The 27,223-nt window shown below is 43.2% G+C and overlaps 1 protein-coding gene across 7 annotated transcripts in view; it reads right to left on the reverse strand.

The window, feature by feature from the left end:
* Nucleotides 1–27,223, reverse strand: part of RIN2 (Ras and Rab interactor 2) — a 243,456-nt gene that overhangs the window by 159,753 nt on the left and 56,480 nt on the right. For 3 of the 7 annotated variants that reach the window (XM_047744491.1, XM_047744490.1, XM_047744497.1), the window contains exons 2-3: nucleotides 26,707–26,829; nucleotides 26,435–26,548 (exon numbers count right to left, since the gene is read on the reverse strand). In XM_047744491.1, coding sequence (XP_047600447.1) covers nucleotides 26,435–26,457 — 23 coding nt within the window. In that variant the 5' untranslated portion in view covers nucleotides 26,458–26,548; nucleotides 26,707–26,829. Of the gene's footprint in view, nucleotides 1–11,136; nucleotides 11,235–26,434; nucleotides 26,549–26,706; nucleotides 26,830–27,223 lie in introns of all 7 variants that reach the window. The other 4 variants (XM_047744492.1, XM_047744499.1, XM_047744496.1 and 1 more) reach the window with 2 other exon arrangements.

Consider the following 27,223-nt stretch of genomic DNA (forward strand, 5'->3'; position numbering starts at 1 on the left):
CCTTTCTCAAGAAACAAGAAAGGTCTCAGGTACACAACCTAACCCTACACCTAAAGGAGCTGGAGAAAGAACAAGAAAGAAACCCTAAACCCAGCAGGAGAAGAGAAATCATAAAGATCAGAGAAGAAATCAATGAAATAGAAACCAAACAAACAATAGAACAAATCAACGAAACTAGGAGCTGGTTCTTTGAAAGAATTAATAAGATTGATAAACCCCTGGCCAGACTTATCAAAAAGAAAAGAGAAAGGACCCAAATAAATAAAATCATGAATGAAAGAGGAGAGATCACAACAAACACCAAAGAAATACAGACAATTATAAGAACATACTATGAGCAGCTCTACGCCAACAAATTTGACAATCTGGAAGAAATGGATGCATTCCTAGAGACATATAAACTACCACAACTGAACCAGGAAGAAATGGAAAGCCTCAACAGACCCATAACCAGTAAGGAGATTGAAACAGTCATCAAAAATCTCCAAACAAACAAAAGCCCAGGGCCAGATGGCTTCCCGGGGGAATTCTACCAAACATTTAAAGAAGAACTAATTCCTATTCTCCTGAAACTGTTCCAAAAAATAGAAATAGAAGGAAAACTTCCAAACTCATTTTATGAGGCCAGCATCACCTTGATCCCAAAACCAGACAAGGATCCCATCAAAAAAGAGAACTACAGACCAATATCCTTGATGAACACAGATGCAAAAATTCTCGCCAAAATACTAGCCAATAGGATTCAACAGTACATTAAAAGGATTATTCACCACGACCAAGTGGGATTTATTCCAGGGCTGCAAGGTTGGTTCAACATCCGCAAATCAATCAATGTGATACAACACATTAATAAAAGAAAGAACAAGAATCATATGATACTATCCATAGATGCTGAAAAAGCATTTGACAAAGTACAGCATCCCTTCCTGATCAAAACTCTTCAAAGTGTAGGGACAGACGGCACATACCTCAATATTATCAAAGCCATCTATGAAAAGCCCACCGCAAATATCATTCTCAATGGAGGAAAAACTGAAAGCTTTTCCGCTAAGGTCAGGAACACGGCAGGGATGTCCGTTATCACCACTGCTATTCAACATAGTACTAGAAGTCCTAGCCTCAGCAATCAGACAACAAAAGGAAATTAAAGGCATCCAAATCGGCAAAGAAGTCAAACTATCACTCTTTGCAGATGATATGATACTATATGTGGAAAACCCAAAAGACTCCACTCCAAAACTGCTAGAACTTGTACAGGAATTCAGTAAAGTGTCAGGATATAAAACCAATGCACAGAAATCAGTTGCATTTCTCTACACCAACAACAAGACAGAAGAAAGAGAAATTAAGGAGGCCATCCCATTTACAATTGCACCCAAAACTATAAGATACCTAGGAATAAACCTAACCAAAGAGACTAAGAATCTATACACAGAAAACTATAAAGTACTCAGGAAAGAAATTGAGGAAGACACAAAGAAATGGAAAAATGTTCCATGCTCCTGGATTGGAAGAATAAATATTGTGAAAATGTCTATGCTACCTAAAGCAATCTACACATTTAATGCAATTCCTATCAAAGTACCATCCATTTTTTTCAAAGAAATGGAACAAATAATCCTAAAATTTATACGGAACCAGAAAAGACCTCGAATAGCCAAAGGCATATTGAAAAAGAAAGCCAAAGTTGGTGGCATCACAATTCCGGACTTCAAGCTCTATTACAAAGCTGTCATCCTCAAGACAGCATGGTACTGGCACAAAAACAGACACATAGATCCATGGAACAGAATAGAGAGCCCAGAAATAGACCCTCAACTCTATGGTCAACTCATCTTCGACAAAGCAGGAAAGAATGTCCAATGGAAAAAAGACAGCCTCTTCAATAAATGGTGTTGGGAAAATTGGACAGCCACATGCAGAAAAATGAAATTGGATCATTTCCTAACACCACACACGAAAATAGACTCAAAATGGATGAAGGATCTCAATGTGAGAAAGGAATCCATCAAAATCCTTGAGGAGAACACAGGCAGCAACCTCTTCAACCTCAGCCGCAGCAACATCTTCCTAGGAACATCACCAAAGGCAAGGGAAGCAAGGGCAAAAATGAACTACTGGGATTTCATCAAGATCAAAAGCTTTTGCACAGCAAAGGAAACAGTGAACAAAACCAAAAGACAACTGACAGAATGGGAGAAGATATTTGCAAACGACATATCAGATAAAGGGCTAGTGTCCAAAACCTATAAAGAACTTAGCAAACTCAACACCCAAAGAACAAATAATCCAATCAAGAAATGGGCAGAAGACATGAACAGACATTTCTGCAAAGAAGACATCCAGATGGCCAACAGACACATGAAAAAGTGCTCCATATCACTTGGCATCAGGGAAATACAAATGAAAACCACAATGAGATATCACCTCACACCAGTCAGAATGGCTAAAATTAACAAGTCAGGAAAGGACAGATGCTGGCGAGGATGCGGAGAAAGGGGAACCCTCCTACACTGTTGGTGGGAATGCAAGCTGGTGCAACCACTCTGGAAAACAGCATGGAGGTTCCTCAAAATGTTGAAAATAGAACTACCCTATGACCCAGCAATCGCACTGCTGGGTATTTACCCTAAAGTTACAAACGTAGTGATCCGAAGGGGCACGTGCACCCGAATGTTTATAGCAGCAATGTCTACAATAGCCAAACTATGGAAAGAACCTAGATGTCCATCAACAGACAAATGGATAAAGAAGATGTGGTATATATACACAATGGAATACTATGCAGCTATCAAAAGAAATGAAATCTTGCCATTTGCGACGACGTGGATGGAACTAGAGGGTATCATGCTTAGCAAAATAAGTCAATCGGAGAAAGACAACTATCATATGATCTCCCTGATATGAGGGAGAGGAGATGCAACATGGGGGGCTAAGGGGGTAGGAGAAGAATAAATGAAACAAGATGGGATTGGGAGGGAGACAAACCATAAGTGACTCTTAATCTCACAAAACAAACTGAGGGTTGATGGGGGGAGGGGGGTTGCGAGAGGCGCGGTGGGGTTATGGATATTGGGGAGGGTATGTGCTATGGTGAGTGCTGTGAAGTGTGTAAACCTGTCGATTCACAGACCTGTACCCCTGGGGATAAAAATATATGTTCATAAAAAATAAAATTAAAAAAAAAAGTTCCTACTCTGCCTTTCCTAGGAACACCATACCTAGTTGTTTTTCTAATACTTTATAATAAAAACTTCAAACAGAGCAAAACAGAAAGGTTTTTTCAGTGAACAGACACACATCACCTAGATTCTACTGTTAACATCTTACAGTGCATGTTTTATCACATATCTACCCATTTGTCCATCTATCAATCCATCTGGCTCTGGTGCATTTCAGAGAAAACTATAGACACCTGTACTTGTTCCTACTATTTCATCATGTGGATCATTAACTAGAGTTCAAAAAGTTTTCTGAAGTTTTTTTCTTTTGATGTAAAATTTACGCTGAGTTTTTAAATGAGTGAAACCACTTCTGAGCAGCAGGATGTTATCTGATTGAGAGAAGTTGGCAGTAGCTGCACATTTCAGGGGAATTTAATGTCCTTGGCAGATGGAGCATTTGATTGGTACATGCCACGCACGGGCATCTGTCTATGTGTTTCTTGCAGATGCTAATTACTGTAGGTTAGGGTCCCCAGGAAGTAGACTCAGAGACAGAAGTTAGTGTGCAGATTTATTAAGGAGCACCCACGGGACCAAGGCCTGTGGAATCCAAGTGGAGGAAGCAGGAGAGGCAGAGGGAGAAGTGAAGTTAGGGGATGGGTTCAGCCAACCCCACAGGGAACTAGGATCCTGGCCACAGTTGTCCGGAGTCGGGCTGCAACGGCTGGCCTTTTGTACCCCTACAGCCAATAGTCATTGCATGTGGGTCCCTCTGGGAATGGCTATGACACTGGACTAGGCAGTTCTCTGCAGCTGAAGCACCCCTTAATGTCAGGGACCAGGCACCCCTGACATTGAAGGCTGCCTGTGGTTGGGATGTCCAGCAGCTGGGAACAAGTGCTTCCCTGAAGGTGGCCTGGTGGCACATCACAGTGTCCACAACACCGATGACACTTCACTCACTTCAGAGACACATCATATGGCAATTGCTCATCTTTATTCTGCAGCGACCGGAAATACCATCCAAACCACACTTAGGGTCCTGGAGAGTGAATTAGTGGCCTCAGGACACTGTGATAAACATGTGCCTGTATGTTACAGCCAGTGGGAAACAAGATTGCAAAGGGCTAGGATTTATGGCTGATGGTTACATTCTGAGAATATTCCTCAAGTAACACAGGAGGGTTCTCTATCTCAAGAAGCAGGTGGTCCTCACCAAACTGAGCAAGAAGGACACGTCAGAGACGGACCAAGAAAGGATTCTAAGATCATGCCATAAAAGGAAAAGTTAATAAAACTTTTAATAAAAAGTTAATAAAAAGTTAATAAAAGTTAATGAACTGCTAACTTGGGTTCAGAAAACCTGTTAAAATAAGATGTGAGGCTACCTAAAGACACCAGTGGTCTCAGGCATCAGGATTGGCATTGGCTAAAAAATTGAGTGATTTCATCAAAATGATAGTTTTAAATGAAAATTTCATCTCTTATAGTTTGACTAGTTGTGTCCCTCCAAATTCATGTATTTAAAACCTAATGCCCAAGGCGATGATGTTAGTTGGGAGGTGATTAGATCATGAGTGGAGCCCTCCTGAGTGGGATTAGCATCCTTATAAAAGAGGCCTTACAGAGCTCCCTCATGCTTCCCACCACGTGAGGCTACAACAGAAGTGTGCCACCCAGAAGGGGTCCTTACCCAACCATCCTGGCACCGGATCTCAGACTTCCCTCAAGAACCATTAGAAGTGAATTTCTCTTATTTATATAACTGTGGCATTTTATCAGAGCAGCCTGAACAGACATCATCTTATATGCCTTCCCTTAAAAAAGTTAGTGCATGGGGCTCTGTCAATTAAGCAGGCAACTCTTGGTTTCAGCTCAGGTCACGATCTAAGGGTTGTGGAATCAAGCCCCACATCGGGCTCATTGCTTAGCAGGGAGTCTCCTTGAGTTTCTCTCCCTCTACTCCTCCCCTGCTTAGGATGTCTGTCTGTCTGTCTGTCTGTCTCTCTCTGTCTCTCAAATAAAGAAATCTTTTTAAAAATTAAAAAATAAGAGATAAAAAAATTAGTGCCTTCCTAAAGTGAACACCTGTCATTTGTGTATGCCTCAAATCTCTTGACCATAGTCTACACTTCGATAACGTCTTATAGGATAAGTCTTTTTTTTTTCTTAAGATTTCATTTATTTATCTGAGAGAGAGAGAGAAAGAGACCACGAGCAGGGTGACGGGCAGAGGGAGAAGCAGACTCCCTGCTGAGTAAGGAGCCCAATCCAGGGCTCAACCCTATGAACCCGGGATCATGACCCAAGCCAAAGGCAGACACTGAACCAACTGAGACACCCAGGCGCCCCAGGATAAGTCTTTTTCTAACATAGAATGTGAGAATAAAGCAAAATTCTCATTTCCTGGCCTCTTTGCTGCTGGGATGCCATCATGTGATTTAGGTTCCGCCAAGCAGAAGAGCTCATCCAAAGCTTTGCTGGAAACAGAGTGATGCAGGGACAGAGACAGGGTCAGTGGCCATGGCAGAACTGGTGTGGCTCTGAGAGCAGCTGGGGAGGGATCTCCTGATTCGCCAGCTCACTGATGGTTGGCAGTTGACTCTACTGCGTCACTCTCAGTCACTGGTGAAGCTCAGCCTGATGCCCACCTCTTGATTCCCTTTTATGATTCTGAGAACTCTGTTCCTCAAAATCCCTTTCTACACCAGCCAGCTACAGGCGATTCAGTTGTATGCATCAGAATACCCTGACCAATAGATTCCTATCACCCACAACAGCGCACTTGGAACTTTGTAAGCCACAACACATTTTCTCAGATACAGTATTCTGTAGAAGCTTGGTACATGAAGTAGATTATTAATGGAGCTGTCCTAATATAGCTTGGTCCTCTTGCTCCTCCCCATCCTAGAACTCTAGGGTTACAGCGAACTTGCCTATTGGAGAAAGTGCAAATTCCTTAGCAAGGTTATTCCCAAAGATCCTTCATACACCAGACCCACAATATTCTCTTCTGTTTCATCTCTCATGACTGATGCCCTCTGTTCTACAGTTCTGACTGATGAATCTCCATTTTCTCCATAACCATTCATCTACTCTTCCTCTTCTGAGCATGTGGTCATGACTGCCAGGAAAATACCCATGTACTCCCTAGACCCAGACCAATTATACCCTCCATGAACCTCTCACCAATGCTTCTTCTCATCCTGTGGTCATTTCAGTAGTCCTTACCATTCATGGGCCTAATTCTCCAGTGATGACTCCAGGTAACCTGTCATTTTGCTGAGGCACAAATCTGAGTCACTAATATACCACGTTTGGTGAACTGCCCTGGCTTTTCTCTTCCTTCCACCCACAGTATCCATCAGGGCTTTGCATTGGCCAAACCCAGCAGGAAGCCAGTTATCAAAGGGGGCCCAGAGAAAACATAGCTAGGCCAGTTCAGGTGCAACACAGGGCAGAGTCATGGAGAAGCAAAACTGGATCCAGGGGGAGAGGAGGAAATGGCCAGCTCAATAGAACCTCACAGGAGTCAGTGAGACCACAAGGAATGGGACTCTTAATCAGAATATGATAAAGGTAGGACATACTTTGTTGTGTTTTGTTCATAAGTAATGGATTTTGTTCATTTGCTTTGGAGAGTAGTAAGCTTTCTCTATAAGTTGAGATAGAATCTATGCATCCACAAGTTTTCATGCTGCAAAATAAGGAAGATAAATGAAAAACAGCGCTATTGTAATGGCAGGACGCCATAGCCCGTCAAATGCAGGAAATGAGTGATTAGTTCCTGCCACAGAAATCAGGAAGAGAGATTGAAGATGGACCTGCTGGGAAATTCAACTGTGCACCCACATTCTCATAGTATCGTTGTGATAACTCCAGATGACACACCCCTGACTTAACGCGCTGGCAGACTCAAGCCTCAGAAGATTGAGCAAATGGTGGGAGGGCGTTCTATTCTTGTCTTCCTTCCAATCACAAGGAGGAACTCATGGGAGAAGTGGCGGTCATGGGCACCAAGAGACAGAATTCTCACATCATCCTTACACTCAACTCAGCTCAGAATGAGAAACCTAGTCTGGCAGAGAATTTTGTAGTTATGAGCAGAGATTTCAAAAAGCTTAAAGGTGATTAGCAGTTTATAAAAAATGTCTTCCTTCTCATCAAGTAGGGTGGGAAGTTCCTGGCAATGGGGTTCTAACACCACGAATGCAAGTAAGTACAGAGAGAAGAATCACAACAATGTGTTTGCATAGACAGCTCCGCAAGAAAGGACAAAATATGGGTATGGGGTTCCAGGGGCATAGCTGAATCCTACCTCCTGAGGCAGATCTATATGAATAATGTCAGGAAGGAGTGTTTTGCAAATAAAACAAAGCTAAGTAAAACCATAAAGGAAGTTTTAAAAGGTTTGGAAGAAGATAAGATTCAATGGCAGCAGAATAAAAGAGAAGCAAGCTCACTCAATTCCTTGTCCACCCGAGTATTTAATGCCTATAACATGAACAAATAAAGAAAGATGTAAGACTGTAAGACTGGAAATAGGAAGCCAGCATGAATGTTCAGGACTGAATCAAGTATCTGGATATTCCATAGGTGTCTCCATTTCCCAATCTGGTGGGATCACATGCCAGGCTACAGTTAAAAATAAAATGCACAGGAGATAATTTGTGGTTATCTTCAAGGTATCATAGGAAACTGAAGAGGTGCTGGGCCAAGGCTGGTGGATAATGTTGACCTCCAGTTTCAGAAACAGAGAAGACAGTGGACTCTTCCAGCTATGCAGCTGTGGGATTGCGGGCCACCTTACTCCTGACTATGGTTGGGATCATTGGCAAAATGGTTTGGCAGAAAGTGCTCATCCTCAGGGATAAGCTTGGGTGTCCAAAGGCAAGCTGTGTCAGCTTAGCCATACTTATTATGTTCTTGGCAGGGCTATTAGACTAGGAAATTACGAAGAATCTGTTACCATGGAGCTGAATTTCATGAAAGGAGCCAAAAAAAATGACACATTTTGAGCAAGATGGAAAATTGTGCCTAAGAGGATGACAGTACAATAATTAAATGACCATACATAGGAAGCCCTACTTGACGGATTCCAACCATCCCAGAGCAGGTCCCTAGTTTCCTCCCATGCCTGTCCTGTTCAGGATGTTCATTAATAAACTGAACTAGGCTAAGGGCTTAGTGAAGGGTAAGCTGACAAATGGGTTACAGGACAGAGAAATGTCGGACCTCCTAAGTCAGTGTTTCCCGAACACCCGACATTCATGTACTGCCCTCACAGTTCCCGTCACTGTGTACCAGAAGGGCTTAAGGACCTTCTTTAAATGGACTCCTTTTTAACTTAAATTTATATAAAAAGAAGCTATGTATTTGATGTACTAATTATATTTTAGAGTATAAATTAACTTCATAGGAATTAAAAGGTACAACAAAAAAAGTATAGAAAATGTCCATCTGAGTACCACCTAAACATCTGGGCTACCCTTAGAGGCATTTGTAACATGCTTCAGAAAAATGGGACCAGGCAACATGATTGTGATACAAAACACACTTCAAGTACCTGAGATAATAGGCTCACAAAATGAAAGTTGGCCGAAATAAATGTGAAATCCTGTGAGTAGGGGTACAAAACACATGGCTACTGCACATACTTTAAAAAGTAAATGAATAATAATGTTCTGTGGATGTGGCAAAAATTAATGCAGGCAGACGTAGAGTTATGATACATCTAGTTACATTCAAGGGTCCTTCAAGGCCCTTACGGTGGCCAGAGCCCTTCCTGGGGCCTGCCGGCATTTTGCATTAGGAATTTTTAATTGTTTCTTATAAAGGGGGCTCCCCAAATAGAATAAACCTCAGGCCCCCTAACACCTGTATCCACCCCTGTGAGTTGGATTTTATAACAGTTATAGGAGCTTCCTAGAACCTCAAGAAGAGAGTTTTTTGTTTGGGGGGGTATTTTTGTGTCTTGGGTTTGTTGTTTTTTCAAGTTCTGGCTGTCAGAGACACAATAGAAGCCAAGAAGAAAAATGGTCTTTAGCAGTTTTTAAAAAATGAACTCAAGACATAAGGTACAAAAGCTCAGGTCCCACCAATCATTTCCCGAAGGAACACTCACTATGCAGCCATCAAAAGAAATGAAATCGTGCCATTTGCAACAACGTGGCTGGAACTAGAGGGTATTATGCTGAGCGACATAGGTCAATCAGAGAAAGACAACTATCATACGATCTCCCTGATATGAGGAATTTGAGAGGCAACGTGGGGGGTTTTAAAAGTCAATTCATTTAAAAACAAATAAATTTAACTCATCCTAAGCAATAAACATGGTGATATCACAATTTGATGTGCTAGGTAATATATTTTAAATAATCTTAAAATGAATCCCTAAGCTCAAAAAAGATTTATTTTTGATGTCTAAAATCATCTCATGTTCAACCAAGAGTAGGCATACAACCCCCTCCTCTTGCAATTTTGATAAGTGGTGGTAAGAAACAGATTTGAAAGCTTCCTTCTCTGCCCCAGGACTCTTCCAAGAAGGAAAGTGTCATCTGGAGGGAGGCCTAGTTCAGTCCCCCAAAGTAGGCCTTACTGAGGTCCAGCTTTCAAAGCACTTTTATGCAATGAGTAGCTCCCCTGATGCTTACACCAGTCTCTGGGTGGCTGTAGAAGGAACAAAGCAGGTGTTACTACCATTCACTCACTTTCACTCAGAGAAGGTCAAACAGAGATTAAAGGATGAAACAACTTAACTCAGCCTTCAGATTTTAAAGCATAAATATTTTCACTACCTTCTGCTTCTTTACCATGTTCGCTATCAGTTAGCTTTGATTTTAAGGTAAGAAATCTCCTGGCGGGACACCTGGGTGGCTCAGCTGGTTAAGCGCTTGCTGTTGTCTCTGGTCATGATCCCGGAGTCCTGGGATCGAGTCCCACATTGGGCTCCTGGCTCAACAGGGATCCTGCTTCTCCCTCTGCCTGCTACTCCCCTGCTTGTGCTTTCTCTCTCTCTCTCTCTGACAAATAAATAAAATCTTTAGAAAAAAAAAAAAGAAAGAAAAAGAAAAAGAAATCTCCTTGTTATGGCTCTGTAACTACTAAAACAAGGAAGGGTCCATCTCAGGGAGACTTTGAGCAGCTGGTCTCCCCATGCCTTAGTTTCCTCATCTGTAAAATGGGTATAAAATGCAATAATCTATGGAAAAGTACTTCTTAGCATAACGCCTGGGATATAGTAGGTCCTTAATATGTGCTAGCTATTCTAATGATTCTTATCAGTCACTAGAAATTATTTAAAAGATTTTTTAAAAGTTTGGTTTACTAAGCTGCTAGACCAACATAAGGATTTATGACAACAGCCACCTCCTTTGACAGAGTACATTATGAAGAAATAATATATTAAATGCAAAGCAGTTTTCAATTATTAAGTTGAATTAATTATTAAATTATTATCAAAATTATGTAACCATAATAATGCATATATTAGCATGAGCAATAAAGAGTGACCACACATAATTAAAAATTCATTATACTCATCCAAATAGATGTATACAGTGATTCAGCATTCGGGACTGATAATTGTGTGTGTGTGTGTGTGTGTGTGTATCTCTATCATTAGTGTAAATCAGTGACCATCTACTGTCCCTGTGAGAATAAGGATCATTAGCTGAGGCTTTACTAGTGCTCTAAGTTAATATAACTCTTTTTTTTTTAAGCTTTTATTTAAATTCCAGTTACTTAACATACAGGGTAATATTAGTCTTGGGTGTACAACACAGTGATTCACCATTTCCATACAACACCCGCTGCTCATCACAGTAAGTTAATATAATTCTAACACCTAACAGAATACAGGTACTTAGTGAGGATCAGGACAGGAGTAAGGACAGGCCCTGAGCAAGAGAGTCTTAAAGATGAAATCAGGATATCAGTTTAGAATCTATTCTAGGCTTTTAGAGTTCCTTACCTCATACAAATATGGGCTCTTCCATTTATTCCACTGATCCAGCCCCTGAAAATTCTTTCCAGTCTTTGGATTCATTACAGGACATTCATCTTTAAGCTCTGAGAAAACACAGGAAGGAAAAAAGAGTGCTGCCACCTCCACTGATCGATCAGATCCAGGCAGCTCTCAGCCTCTTCCTCAGTCTTGGAGAACTGGTCAACCTGTCCAATATCTGTCCTGCAGCATTTCTCATTTACAAAGCTGCCAGGAAGTGCAGACCTCTGGGCCACCTAGAAACAAAATACACTTGGGTCCGCCCTAAAGGATGGGGACACAGACTAGCATGGATTTTGTGGGTCTGAAGGTCCCAGAGGCCATGTTCCTGTGTAGTGTGAAGATATCCTTCAAAAACAAGAGAGAGCAATGAGCCAGCTCTAATGCTGCTTTTCACCTTTCCAGATCTTGCTTTCCCAATGTGGGCCTGAGGATGGGTGCATCTGGGCCCACAAGTCATTCAACGATTCTTCTATTTAAGCAGCATGATTGGGCACCTACGATATAGCAGGCGGTCAAAGGGAGAAAGCATGTGTATTACAATGCTACCCTCTGCACCAAGACACTTACAAGACCATTGCTAAAATTGAGAGTCATGACCTGTGCAACAGGAACAGACGACAAGAAGCGTAAGTCCCTCTGCAGAAGACCAGAGGAGCTTTACAAGGAAGGTAACCTCTGAGTTGAGCCTAGAAGGGTAAGTAGGCATGGAGGGGGTTCCAGCCACAGAGTAAAACACAAGAAATGCCATAAAAGTGAGGGGGGATGTGCTTTGGAGAAACCACAAATCCAGTGTTGCTCGTGACTGCTAAGAACCCCAAGTATTCAGCGGAAGGGGACTTGAGGCTGGCCAGAACAGATCATCTTGTAGGCAATGCAAACACATTTAGGTTTGACCGTATGGGTCATGACAAGGCATCGCTGAATACTTCTGGATAGGAGACTGAAAATGTGGAGGGCCACTGGGGGTGAGAAGAGGAGGTAATATATACGTGAGATGAATATAAAGGGTGTGGTATATACTCATGTGAAATCTAGGGGTATAAGGATTTGATACATGGGGGCGGTAGGAAGAGGGAAAAGTGTCTAAGATTGCATTCAGGTTTCAGCTATAGGAAATGAGTGGAGGTGGTCCAATTCACCAAAACATGGCCTCTAGAAAACTAGCACGTGTAGCGGGAGAAACAAAAGAACTCAATTTTGGACCATCTGAGTTTTTGGAGTGGGTCCCCAAAGCAGAGATGACCAAGAGAGAGACAGGAGTCTGGAGCGCAGACACACAGGCAGGCAGTGGAGACACAGAGCTGTTGGGGGTCTATAGCATGGCCAATGAATGACATGGATGCGATCTGAGGCAGAAACCAGAGTGCTCTTCTGGAGGAGCACTGTCAGTACCGTCCGCAGCAACGCTCTGGGACTAGCTCACACTGTGTCCAATTCACTCCCTAACCTAAGTTCTATGGAATGTCTAAAATATGAAACAAAGAAAAGGCTGGAGAGAACAAACATTATTTGACTCACATGGAAACAAACACTTCCTTATTCTAAAGGCCAGAAGTGACAAAAGTGACAAAATCATTAGAACAGAACACGGCAGCCGGAATGGAAACTGAAACAAGAAGACTTTACAAAAATAGGTTTTTTCGGAGTTGCCCTGGATTGGCTGGTTGTTGGTAGAGGGGACCAGTCAAGGCACCCAGTATCCCGGGCATCACCCATGAGAATCACCACTTGAGACCATTCACTTCCTTTCTAGTTCTAAGCTCATGGAAGGCACCTTTGGAAAAAGGAGTGTATTCTCCTTGGCCTACAAATTCCAGAACAGCGGGGAATAGTCCAGTTTCCCACCAGGCACCAGCTCCCAGGGTGGTACAACACCCTGGCACTGCGGTTTGCACAGGAAGCCAAGCTCTGAGTCCAATTAAGAGAAACAACCTAAGGCCTGGGTCTCCCCTTGTGGTTGCCTGAGTTCCTGCGTCTGTAAAGGTTTCCGAGCAAGGTTCAGGCTAGCTAGTGAGCAACAAATATGGCATCTGGACCTGCCATAAGTCGCAACATCTCAGAGTGTGTTTGGCATGAGGAGGAAACTGAGGGCTCACTGAGCGTGTGGACGGCTGAGAGCAGATTCCTCTCTCCCTGACACCACAGACATCAATCATGGGTTGTGGTGAAAAATCCCAATGGGGTACCTCAGGACCCTTTTCCACACAGCACCCCAAGCCTTCAGGTAGAGTTGGCCCCACTTTAACTCTGTCAGTAAAGAAAGTGAGGCTCAAAGGCTAAACAACCTACCCAAGGTCTCACTGCCGGCCAGTGTCAAAGCTGGGGTGGAACGTGTTTCTCCAGGACTGTCCTGACAGCGGGCCAACTCTTACATCCTAATTCCAGGTTGGAAGGTGACTATGTTCTATATTTCCCCAGAGCTTCCAGACAATCAACAGGACAGGCAAAAAGTGGAATATCCAGACGAGAGCTTCCGTTGTCTCAGTGAGTTAAAACTGGTAATATTTTCTTAACAGCGGAGGTTAAAGTATTCTATTTCTCTGTGTCCATCTAATACATGGTCAGGTTTTTGTTTGTGTGACCCAGTTCTGATTCCACATCGCCCGTGCCTAACCCTTATGCGTGTGCCCTGTTTTCTGTTGCATTCCCACTTCTAATTCCCCATGCTAACGGGCTTAAGAAACCTAGGGCCTAGCAAGGCAAAAGTAGTTTCCCAATGCCTCCCATGGGTCAGCCCAGAAATGGACTTTCTGACACCTTGTTCAGCCTACCTACCTGTTTAACTATTTGTCCCTGCTCTTCGACTGCTCTAGTTCCATAAACTTGAAGAGGCTTTACTCTGACTAATAAAATTAAAGAGTTCTTCTGACTGCACAGATAGTAGTCCTAGTGCTCTTAGGTCAGGTGGTATCAAATGGAGGTAAGATCAAACTGTAACCTACGGGTTGATGCAGTCAAAATCAGTCAGCAATGTGAAATGCACATTGAAACCTCAAGACTATAACTGATATGACTGGGGCACCTGGGTGGCTCAGTCGGTTGAGCATCTGCCTTCAGCTCAGGTCATGATCTCAAGATCCTGGGATCGAGCCCTGCTGCATCGAGCTCCCTGCTTCATGGTGAGCCTGCTTCTCCCTCTCCCTCTGTGATGTCTCTCACTTTCACTCTCTCCAATAAATAAATAAAATCTTAAAAAAATAATTGATATAATTAAGGTATGACTTTAGGCATGTATTCATTAAGTCTGGCCTAAAGAAAAATCCTTTGGCTTGAAACTTTCTGAAGTTAGACCCAAGTGGGTTTGACAAAAATATGTTTGAGATAAATGAATCTATTGCAACTTTTTCAAAACTACATTCAAATATTAAGACTCAGCCCATCCACAAACACTCTACTCATGTGCCACAGGCAAGGCATCGTGACCAACTCTCATACCTGTTTCCTGAGGTCAGAAGTATTGCCTGAAAAGCTTCTTGACCGAATGATACATTTGTCATTTGTGATATCCAACTTGTCTGTATGTTAAATTGTAAAGATGAATCCAGGAGTACAATAAGCCATACAAACCCCCAAACTGATGCCCTATTACTTCCCCAAAGGAAGATGCTACAGCAACTTTCATCTTCCTCCAAAAGACGCAGCTGTTGGAGCGGATGTTGACCATGGGCACACAAGGTGCCTTGCTTGGTGGGTGACTAATAAATTTCCCAGAGGACTCTGTGGGGTAGAGAGCTCCGGAGGAAATAGATGGCAATGAATCACAGTGCTCAGGAGTGGAAAATATAATATGATTCACATTAAGTAAAAGAAAAGGTTGCAGGAGAAAAAAAAAACAACTAAAAATTAAAACCACATACACACACACACTCACACATCAGCAAATACCACACTGAGCATGTCAGCGTAACTTCTGCTTTTTCAAAGTCCAAAGAAGGAAAAAGAGGGCAGATTTTCAAAACAAAGCCTAATAAATCTACATTTTATCAAAGTATTTTATTGAAAAAATGAATTATTTTTAATGAACTTGGTATTTGTTGTAAGAAAAAAGGAGCCAATATATTGTTTTTCATTCAATCTCAAATAGTCATTTAGACACCTTCTTTAATTTTTGTTGAATACCATCAAATCTTAAGATGGTAACTTTTTCTTGAAGTACACTTTATCTTTGTAGATAAAATTTATGCCTCATTACTATAAGCATTCTCTGGAGTAACATTATTTAACTTTTCAGTAATGAGTTGTCTAGGAATGCAAAATAAGGGAGTGGAAGTTGGGCTCCCTAAGAAATTAATCAATAAGCAAGTCAAAAATAAACAAAACAAAAAACAAGCCTCTAAGATACTGGGATCAATCACTTTGAAATAATGGAAATTATTGGAAACAATGAGTAGAGTCATAGAGCTTATACTTCAAGTACAAGCCAATGAATAATCCATGTGGGCACAAATTTTGAGTTTCTTTGCCACTGGTTAAGTAGATAAAGATGAATGTGAATTGGTTAGTTACAAGAAAACATGACGAAGTTTACAAAACATAAAATGAAGTTCATATTTGGATAGGATTTTGTTTATTCCAGCACCAGAGAGAGCCAAATGGATTTTGAAATCAGTATGGACCAGAAATCGAATGACTTGACAGTGTGGGGCAGGAAAATTTTGGGTGGGCATCTGGGTGAGGGGGTTGTGTGACCACACTATTATTGAGTAAGGGACAGGAGAGGCTAGGTAGGGAAAGAGAGGCGGGGTTATGTAATCAGGCTCACAGAAATCCCAGAAATGCAGAGGTGTATGGAAACCAGAGATAAGGGAACACAGCAGACCACCCTGCTCTAGGTGTCCAGGGTGTGTGTGTGTGTGTCTTTTTGTATGACAGTCACCTGTAACCAACAAAAATAACCAGACCCTAAAAGAAGCCAGCCATTAAAGTTGTTATCACTCATCCTTAATCAATTGTGCCACCAGTAGAGAAGTCAAAAAAGATTTAAGTTCCCTGGTTAGCTTTCTATAAATGACCAACCCTAAAAGCCCTCAGGGATAGTCGTGTTGGGACCCCTCTCACTCCTGAGAGCTTTTTCTGTATTCTCGCTTAATAAAACTCTATTGCTTTACTCACTTTCTTTGTCCATGAGATTCATTCTTTGACTGCGTGAGAGAAGAGCCTCGCTCTCCTGCTTCATTATCTCGAGTGGTTGCTATGATCTAAGTGGTGATGTTATGAAATGAAATGTCACCCCCTGAGAAGTGGCACCAATCAGTGAAAAGGTACAGTTGGGCATGTGGGGCCCTGAGGTTTGGGAAGGGTAGAAGGGAAGAAAGGAGGAGCCAGCAATACGATCACCCCACATCCCATACCCACAGGCATCTGTTCCAGGGAGCTGGGCCTCCTGCAAACAGCCTGGGTAAAGCCTTCAAATGCTTTATCGTTGTCTGAATTTTCCAACTTTGGGAGTTTTCTTCGGCCAAGCTAACTGACTGAAATCTCCACTTTATGTTTTATGGTCTAACTCCTAGATACACGTTTACACTCCCAATTGCCAGTAAAAACAAAACAAAACAATGTCAGAAACAGCAGTTTGAGCTCAGATGTTTTGGTTCCCGCATCTTTCATCAATGCTACCATTTTCTATTTTGACCTACTTGGCAAAATTTACAATTTACCAAGACTTGAAGGGATCATTCATCATTTCCAATTACCCGTCAGGAAGGCATTTTATAACCATGTCTGGTTTTCTGTAATTTATTTATCTTGTATTTCCAAATATCAAAATTCCCAACATGCAGAAACCACACTCCCAGATAATAAAGACTATGTGTTATTTTCCAGTTGACTTTTTTCAATATTTCCAGTCATAAAACGAGGATACAAGTGATCTGATTGACCATGCAGACATTCAAATCTAATGTTTTTCTGCAAATTTAGAATAACCATTTTATTACAAAAGCAACCCAAGTTTGTTATAGGAAAATTCTAAAATTCTAAAATAAGTAAATAAATAATTTAAATGATCAACTCTATTAATCCTGTATAGTATACATCCTTCCAGAATTTGTATGAACCCATCTGTCTCTACCTCCTTATTGTATTTCATTTCATTTTGTAATGTTTATTATAATCTAACATAGTGTGTATTTACTTGCTTGCTTATGTATTGTCTAATTCTCTCACTAGGGTGGGAATCTCCTGGGGAAGCACTTTGTCGGGCTGGTTCTGGCCTCACAAAGTGTCGGGTGCATAGTAGGATCTCCTAAAGATTCAATCAATGAATGAAAGAATGAATAGTTCGTACCCACTAAGTATTGGAAAAATCAAAAGCCAGTAAGTACAAGCCAACCCGCTGAAAGTCAAGGATAAGGGAGGTAGGTGAACTAGAACATTTTTCTGTTCCATCTCATTGTTCTTTACTCCATCTGCTATTAGGTAACTGGCCCATTAATTTCTGTTTGAACTTAATAAATTTGCGGGCATATCTTTGTTTCACTTTACTTATGGGAGATATCGTAGAAGTTGAAGATCTGGTGGGAAGTGGAAGAGAGACAACTTCACAGACGCACCGGCTGTAATCAAGGTCAGCATGGAGTGCGTGGGAGGGGAGAGCCGTTGGGGAACATGCAAGCGCCTGTGCCCATGCGCGGACCAGCCCTCCTCACCCCTCCGTGGCCAGGTCCCGCACTACACTGGCAGGCAGACACAGAGCCAAATGTCTCTTACCCATACTCGGGGGCGGGGGGGCGGGGGACGCTGAGGAGCTGGGTAACCTCCTTAGGGACTGAAGAAAGAAAAGTAATAATAAGCCTTTTCATGTTTTTCCTTGCTCTAACATCTGGGCATTTTTAAATAATCAATTTCCCATTTACAGAAAAAAAAAGTTGTCAAGGAAGTATGTCTTGATTTAATAAAGATCCATCATGTCTTTACCAGACAATGATTCGTTCTGGAAGATTGAAAATCTGATCTCTCCCTTCCCTTTAAGTTTTTTACTGAGGATAAAATACCACGAAATAACTGCAGAGGGTACCATTCAGATGGGGCATGGCGGCGGGGGGGGGGGGGGGGCACTGATGGGGTCTAGGGGTTTTTCTTCTTTTAACTTTTTATTTGGAAATAATGTTGATCTTACAGGAAAAGTTACAATAGTCCAAACCCTTTTAAATCAATAACAAAAAAAGAGAGAGAGAGAAAGAGAAAAGATTTGAAGAGGGGTGCCTGGGTGACTCAGTGGGTTAAAGCTTCTGCCTTCGGCTGACGTCCTGATCCCAGGGTCCTGGGATTGAGCCCGGAATCGGGCTCTCTGCTCAGCAGGGAGCCTGCTTCCCCCTCCCTCTCTCTGCCTGCCTCTCTGCCTACTTGTGATCTCTGTCTGTCAAATAAATAAATAAAATCTTTAAATTAAAAAAAAAAGAAAAGAAAAGATTTGAACAGACATATCCCCCAAAGAAGATTTGTGAATGGCAAAAAAGCACATGAAAAGACGCTGGACATCACTAGTCATTAGGAAACCCTAAACCAGAAATAAGATGCCACTAGGCTTGTATCAGAATAACTAACTTCAGAAAGACTCACAATACTAGTTGTTGGTGAGGATATGAAGAAACTGGACCCTTCATACAGTGTTGGGGGAATGCAATAAAATGGTACAGTCTCTTTGAAAATAGTGTGGTGTCCCTTAAAAAACTAAACATATACTTACCATATGTCCCAGAAATTTCACTGGTTAAGTACCTACCCAGGAGAAATTAAAATATATATCCACATAAAGACTATGTCTGGATGTTCCTAAGCAGCATTATTAGGAAAAATAAAACTGAAACAAACCAAATTTCTATCAACTATAGGACAGATAAACGAAAAGTGATATATCTGTATAATGAAATACTATTGCACAGCAAAAAGAGAACTATTGACATAAGCTATGATGTGAATAATTTTAATAACATTATGCTGAGTGAAAGTCAGACATAAAAGTCTACCTATTGTATGATTCCACTTACATGAAATTTCTAAAAAAACTATTTCTAGAAAACTATATATTTACCCAAATACTCATACTTGTATCCTTAAAAATGGGTGAATTTTAGGACATGTAAGTTATAAACCAATAAAAGTGCCTAAAAAAAAAAAAGAAAAGAAAAAAACCCCCAGCATATTCTACATATTGTTCTGCACTATGCTTTTTTCCTACTCAAAACTATAATTTGAATAGAGTTCGATATCAGTTCATTAGCTCTCCCTTTTTTGTTCATGGTCATATAATGTTTCATTGTATGTCTGTGCCAAAATGTACATAAAATTAAATAGCCAAGCAAAGGAATACTCACCTTTCCCCCATTCAGTCCTAGAGGCCTTCAAGGTATTTAGCTTCTGCTGTTTAAGATAAACAGTAGCTCTTTAAAAAAAAGAAAAAAAGGGGGCGCCTGGGTGGCTCAGTGGGTTAAGCCGCTGCCTTCGGCTCAGGTCATGATCTCAGGGTCCTGGGATCGAGTCCCGCATCGGGCTCTCTGCTCAGCGAGAAGCCTGCTTCCCTCTCTCTCTCTCTCTGCCTGCCTCTCCGTCTACTTGTGATCTCTCTCTGTCAAATAAATAAATAAAATCTTTAAAAAAAAAAAAATTTTTTTTTTTGTAGCTCTTTCAAAAGCTACAAATTCCCTCCTTCCATTCTTGAAAATCTCTGGCATGCCCCGTAGCAGATGTCTTGGGGCCTCACTCATGTCCCCTCTGTACTTACCATCCTCTTAACAAGTCTAGAGTTTCCATGGCAAGTACCAGTGGCACTCTTTCTGAAGACTCTGACAGCAGCATACTTGACTCACCCACGGGTAGACCAGAAGATCAGGGAGTTACTGCCCCTTGAAATGGTCCTCACCGATGATGGATGGAAATCAGTGGATAAAATAACCCAGTGACCTCACTCCTTGGTGAAGCAACTCTGAGATGAGGTTGATCATCTCCCAGAGCTCACATGCAGGACAGAGACCCCCTTGCCCATAGTGGCAATCTGCCCAGTAAAATGACTGCTTTCTCCTCCTTGTTTCGTTTACCCACTTCCCCCACTGTCCTTCCCACCAAGAAGTGACACTTAGTTACTGGCTCACACATCTGGTTGTCTCCTCCACCCTGGTGCATTTATAAAGACAGAAGCGAACCACTAAGCTCACAGGCATTTGGATTTAGTATTAAGAGGGCATATAATTTCAACAATGTGTTAATTAGAATGCTCTAACGGGACAAAGTGAGGTGCTACGGTTAAGACGTTAGCATCATCAAGATCTGTGTTCGCTTGCTTGCTCAGCTGGTATATGGACACATAAATAACTTATGAGTGTTTGCAAAGACGTTTAATCGTTCAAGGCTTAGGTTTTTTCCGCAGACCTTCTTTATGGGGCCAAGAACACAACAGTCAAGCCACCCTGAGCATATGCTTTATGACTTATAACTCACAAAAAGCATTCAACGGCAAGTCTTTTCCATGCTAACTTGGAAAAAGTCCTGTAAATTTATGGCTGCAAATTCCACCAACATAAAAGCTCTCCCTCTTCTCCTTCCAGCCAAATTGTCGTCACGCCAGATGAGAGAGCCAAGGTACTGAGAAAAGCAGAGAAATGAGATTTTTACAGGATTCCAGCCTTCTCCTAAAACGTAGGAAAATACACACATCCCTATAACTGACAATTTATTCATTCCACTTGCTGCTCTTATTTCACTCGGAGCTTGAGCAACTGTAGGGACAGATGCCAAGTCTCACCATCTGAGGCAGCTACCTAGCCGGTGACCAGTTGTAACTGGGACAGAAGAGCTCAACACCTCCAGACACTTTGTGAGTCCATGATGAGCCGTCACGGTACGAGATAAGGCAACAATCCCCAGCTGAGGACTGAGACAGCAAAGAGGTTTCTGGAACCTGGGGGTATACAGCTTTCAATAACCATCTCCCATTTAATACTAAATTAGAATATCGTTAAAGATTTGGGATTTTGCCCAAGGTGACAACGAAGACTGGCACTGGTAAAACTTTTAAATTTCACGTTGTATTTGCATAGGTTAGCCCAGGCAAATGAAGCACAGTAGAGTGCCTTATTGATTCTAAGCTAAGGTCAGCAGTAGAAACATTCCCAGTGAAGGCCAAACGTACCTCTCTGCCTGTTAACTTGGGTTTGGCCACGAGACTTCCTTTAGACAATAAGATAATATAGAAGTCTCCGTGAAGAGGCCTCTTGGGTTTCCACTTGTACCCCTGTGCCTCTGTCATGGCCATGAGAAGAACCTGCTTTGGGTAGCAACTGCCCACCAGCCTGACTCAGAATGCGCTCAGGTGAACTGGTCCGAGCCCGTATCTCAGCCAAGAGAAGCCAAGCCTAGCTGGACCTATGCCAGAGGCAGAGCCACCCAGGTGAGCTCAACCCAGATCAGTCAAACCCCAGCCAACCTTTAGTTGCATGAGCTAATAAGTAAATGCTCATTGTAAATTTTCCACTGAGTATGGGCATAGTATGCTGCGTGGTGACAGCCCAGCCAGAGAACGAAGGGGAAGTACAGGAAGCCAAGGGGAACGATGCACAATAGCTTTTCCTTGCTTCCTTTCCCGGGACAAATGGGTGGCAACATACAAGATACAATGATGAAGTCCGCAATTGCCTTGAAAAGATCCCTGTGATTTCTCCAAGAATACCCCAGCTTCCGTGTCCCTTGGTGGGACAATTCCAAGATGTATCCTACAGATCCCCCAGTGGGATTGAGCCCCAGGTACCCACTGTCACCTGCTCACAGTCACATCCTGATGGCCTCACCCTCTCCTTCACTGAGTGTCCAACTGTGTCATTGCACACAAATTCTTGATGCAAGCTAAGATACGGCCCATCTTTACAAATAAAAGCTAACATTCATCAAGCACTCGATTGTGCCAGACGCCATGACACACAGATGACTTCACCACTCTCCGTTTTCTCATCTGTAAAATGGGGATAAAGACAGTGTCTCACTACCTCTCAGGGCCACGTGAGGAAAGAATGGGTAATGGACCTAGAATAGGCCTTGACATCACGAGCCATAAAGCAATGCTGCTATTTCCAACAAGACTTACTTATCCTTATTGCTATTGGGCTTCTAAGCTGCATCTGCAGGTTGGAAAGAACCAGTAAAATTGAGGAAACTACAGAGGGGAAAAGAAGAATGACGAGAAAAGAGAGAAATTCTTCATGAAACCCCTTTAAAATTCTCAGCCAGTGGATGGCAGCACTAGCCTTTAACTAAACAGGCAGCGGCAACAGGAAAAACAAGCATTCTCCACTGTATTTCATAGGTGAGATCCAGCCGCATGGAAAGAGGAGAAGCCCAAGAACCAGAGAACATCCAAGAGGAATCCGGTGAAAGACATCAGTCAGGCTGTGCTCCTCTGTGTGCACGGTTAACTGAGGCATAGGAGGTATTTCTAGCGGAGCTGTTTCAGACGGGCCCAATAGTGGCCTGAGGATCTTGGTCTGGTGAGGCCTACGCTTCCACTACACCCTACCAGAGCACCCTCTGGGTACCGAGAAATACAACATTCAAATCCGGCGGCTGGGGCCTCAGGACTCAGCCAGGAAGAGGAGATGGATCACTCAGTTGGGACTGAAAATGACCCATCCCTGCTTACCCAGGGGAAGCAGGGGGTCTTCCCAAAGGTAGCTGCTTACTTGCTGCTTGCCAGATTCTCCACGGGTCAAGTCATCCCACCAGCCCTACCCTTCCACTGCATGCTCCTCATTCCAAGATCCAAACAGAGGTCAGGGGAAGGGGAGGGAGTAAGTCCCACGTGCTCTGATCACACCTGCAAGAGGGTCGCCATTTCTGTAGAACCCGCAGGTGACATCAGCGTGGCAGGATTCAGCCAAGTGCACCGTGGAAGCCATCACACAGCTGGGCTTTGAACCCTATCTGTGTCAATGGCTAACTGCGACCGAGGGCAAGTTACTGGAGCTCTTAGCACTCAGTTTCCCCATCTGTAAAGTGAGGATAATAATGATCCCACCCTTATAGGGCTGTTGAGAAAATGAAATGTGACCGTGAACTCAGTGGTAGTTTCATGAGGCCCAGTGTTTGTAGCAAAAGCCTTCCTGAGATCCCATGGAAACAAAGCCATTCGGGAGACAGACCATTTGACCCTTCCCCACCCTCTCTGCTGGCTCCCCGAAGGGAGACATGAGAGATCCACACCTTCATCACCTGCCACCCCCCACCCCCGCCACTGACAATGGGAGGAAAGAGAAAAAAAATGTTTCCTACCAACTACACCCCCTTTGCTCTGCCTCACCCCTCCCTCTCAATCCTCCTTTTACAGAGTGAGGCGGGAGGGGAAAGGAGAGAATGGAAGTGGCTCTCCTAGGCTATACCCATCTCAACTTCTTCCTGCTGTCCTCTCTTCTCAGCCCAGTGCCATTTTTCTCGTAAGTTACCAGCTATGCACGTGGTTTCCTTTCATTCTCTATCGTAATGTTGTTAATTCCCTTCGTACAATACTGGCATTTCACGTGGTATTGTGGGTTGCAAAGACAACCACAGTTCTCCACTCTTCCTACATGCCTGCCTTTTGCAAGGCAGCTTTGCAGTTCCCCCCATCAAGGGTTGGAGTTGATTTCTCTTCTCTTGAATCTGGATTGGCCTGTGACCTGCTTTGACCAAAAGAATCTGGCAGATGCAGCCCTGTGTCATTTCAAGCCCTAGCCTCGAGAAGCCTCGCGTGCTCACTCTCTTGGAGCCCTAACCCGTGGGCGGATGAGAGATGCGCAGAACAGAGGTGAGCCATCCCAGGCGAGGCCGCCATCGCCACACCGGCCACTAACTGAAAACACATGTGTCAGCTTAGCTGCACCAGCCAGACCAGCAGAGCCCAGCCCAGACCATCAACCTGCACAATCCTTAACTAAATAAGTGGCTATTATTTTAAGCTACTACGTTCTGGGGTTGGCTTTCTTTTTAAGGTAGCAAAAGCTAACTGATGGATTGGGCCATAAAATAGGACGGAAGACTTAAACTTGCCTCCCATTTTGCATGCATTTATTTATCCTTCATAATTAAAAAAAAAAATCCTCATAGTCTGGTCCTGCTGCCACCTCCTTTATTATAGGAGCCCTATACCTGCTAAGCGTAGGGTAAAATAGTGGACATTCTGGACAAGGTAGCGATGGATTCTCACAGTTCTTGAGAAGCTGCAATGACACTCAGAAAACTAAACACAAGGGGCACCTGGGTTGCTCAGTGGGCTAAAGCCTCTGCCTTCGGTTCAGGTCATGATCCCAGGGTCCTGGGATCAAGCCCCGCATTGGGTTCACTGCTCTGCAGGGAGCCTGCTTCCTCCCCTCTCTCTCTCTCTGCCTGCCTCTCTGCCTGCTTGTGATCTCTCTCCGTCAAATAAATAAAATCTTAAAAAAAAAAAAAAAAAAGAAAACTAAACACAAGATGAAAGACCCACGTGCCATCATCCCCATGAGTAAGGCTGCCTGGAATGAATGCAGAAGCTACGTGTCATATTTTAACATTTGCACTAAGATCAATTCTCCCGTGTCGCACGTCTGAAAGTATTTTTCATTTGGGTAATGACGGGGTGAAATAGAGCATCTCGGAGCCCTGCCTGTTCCCGCTATTGTTAACTGACCACTGATTTTCACTGAAGTTTTTTTTTTTTTACAGAAGCCAAACATGAAGATGTTTTATCTCACAGGAAAGACCGAGGAAGTGAAAAAAGAAACCTCTGACCTCAAAAGACAAATATTTAGCAGCAAGATAAGACGGGGGTATTTATATCTGGAATTTTGCACTTCCTTACCCTACAGTCATCACTGTTAAGAAAATTCTTGGTTGATGCTCTGAGCTATTTATTTCTCATGCCTTTATTCATTGTCTGCTGGGAGCCAGAACCTGCGCTAGAAGACGTGAGGTTGAGGAGACAGGAGACAGGCCCCCCGCTGGCCTCAGGGAGCCTGAAGTCAAACAAGAAATAGCCATGTGGATGATACAGAAGTATCTGGTCACACAAATGACTATTATTTCACATGACAGGGAAAAGTATCTTCTGTGCCATGAGCAGATCCCAAGCTGTCTAAGCTCATGGAGGGAAGGTGGTTGGCTTCCTGAGGGAACTGTATGTCTAGGCCAGGACTGGCAGCATTGATCTGGGGTTCAAATTAAGGAAACAATCACAACAGACTATGTAAAACCAGTTCTCCTATGTTTTTGTCTTGTCGTCTTATGCCAGATGGGTTGGCTTTCTCTGAGAGCAACAGTGTCTAAGAGGCAGCCCACACCCCAACTCTCGATCCAGAAGGAGCGGACGTCTGCGCAGTGGCAGATCTCATAAGCTTGGGTAGACTAGCCCTGGGCTCAAATCCCAGCTCATTGTGTGGCCCTGGGTGAGTCACATCATCTCAATGGGCTCCTATTTCCTTACTCATAAATGAGTGCAATGCCCTCTACCTTATATGGTGTTGCAGTGGGTATAATTGAGAGACCTTGAAACGAAGACAGTGTTGGATGTTGGTGTTGTTCACGAGTCTGCTGTGGGGACAGGGACGAACATGAACAGTTCATCAGAGACAGCTTGTCTCCTCTCTGCCTGGCATCAGTGGGGGCAGATCCAAGGCTGGCAGCTGGAACCACCCAAAGTCTTGCTCACGTGTCTGTGTGGCCTTATATGGGACTGGCAGCTGGAACCCTGAAACATGGCCTTTATAAGGGGACTGGGCCAATGGTAGCTGGTCTCAAAGACAAGTGTGCCTAAAGAATGAGAGAGAGCCAGGGAGAAGCCATGTCATCTTCGATGATCTGGCTCTGAGACCACTCTGTGTCCCTCCTGCCACTTCTCTGTCACTGAGTTCTACCCAGACTCCAGGAGAGGGAAAATGCACTTCCCTGCCTGAGGGAACATGGCAAGGTTCTAAGCAATATTGTTGTGGCCAATTTTGGAAAATCAAATCGGCCAGTAGTGTCTACTGACATCCCTTTGATGCTATTTCCCTGTTTTATGGAGACCTATGATGCTACGGAAAAAAAAAAAAAAAAGAGAGAGAGAGAGAGGTGGGGATGGGAAGAAATTACTAGAGAGGGAGAGAGCAGACAGAGTAAGGCTTTTATGTTGGGATGGAGTCCCACCATCGCAACCTTCCTTGGTGAGGAACCGACTTCTTTGTGCTCCCTGATGGCCGCATTTCTATGATGGGGATAGCAGCTGAGCCTCCTTCATGGTGGTGGTGTGGGAATTCGATGAATCAATCCATTAAAGTGCTTAGAGCCTCACCTGGCACGTAGTCCATGCTCCATAAATGGGAGCTATGGTTTATGTTCTCCTCAACCGCCTTGGCGTTGGTTTGACCCTGTGGCCAATCCATCATACACTGATTCCCTCAGATACCTGGAAACAGGGATGCAGCTGCCCGTCAGAGAAGTCACACCTGCGTCAACATAACCAAGCTAGAGCGCACAGTCTCTCCGACGGCACAGAACAAACTGGAAACGAGAAACATCTCCAGGTTGCCACACACTGGGTTTTATCATTTCGATGTTACATACCCTTCACGCCGGCATGTCCTGTCTCCCTCTTCAGTTCAGCCCCAGCCTCTCCAGTGTCCCGAAGGGCTTGCACATTTTATCTTTTCCAGTGGAAGTTCAGCAGTCCGGATCTCTTGCCTCCATCTACAACACACAGAATTAACCATTTAGGGTTTTGGAAGCATTTTAAAAATATCATGTGCAACCACAAAGAGGACTTGTCTCACTGGGCTCTGGAAGGATCCAGTGATGGCTGGGAGTGCAGTCAATGGCCTTCCCTTCCTTGTCTGGCCATCATTTCCACCTCTGGACCAGGTAACTAAAGACAGGTGTTCTTTACCAGAATGTCCTCTAAATCCCTATGCTAGTGCTCAGATTTCTAAAACTCCCAAAAAAGTCTTTCACTTAAAAAAAAAAAAAAAGGAGCTAATTAGTAACCAGGCTGTCTTTCTATCAATTAAGTGTCAATTTGTTTTCTATTATCCCCTTGCATCATATCAGCATTTACAAATTTAAAGAATTTTGCAATCTTCCAGTC

The sequence above is a fragment of the Lutra lutra genome, chromosome 9 (assembly GCF_902655055.1).
Source record: "Lutra lutra chromosome 9, mLutLut1.2, whole genome shotgun sequence".
Taxonomy (NCBI): domain Eukaryota; kingdom Metazoa; phylum Chordata; class Mammalia; order Carnivora; family Mustelidae; genus Lutra; species Lutra lutra.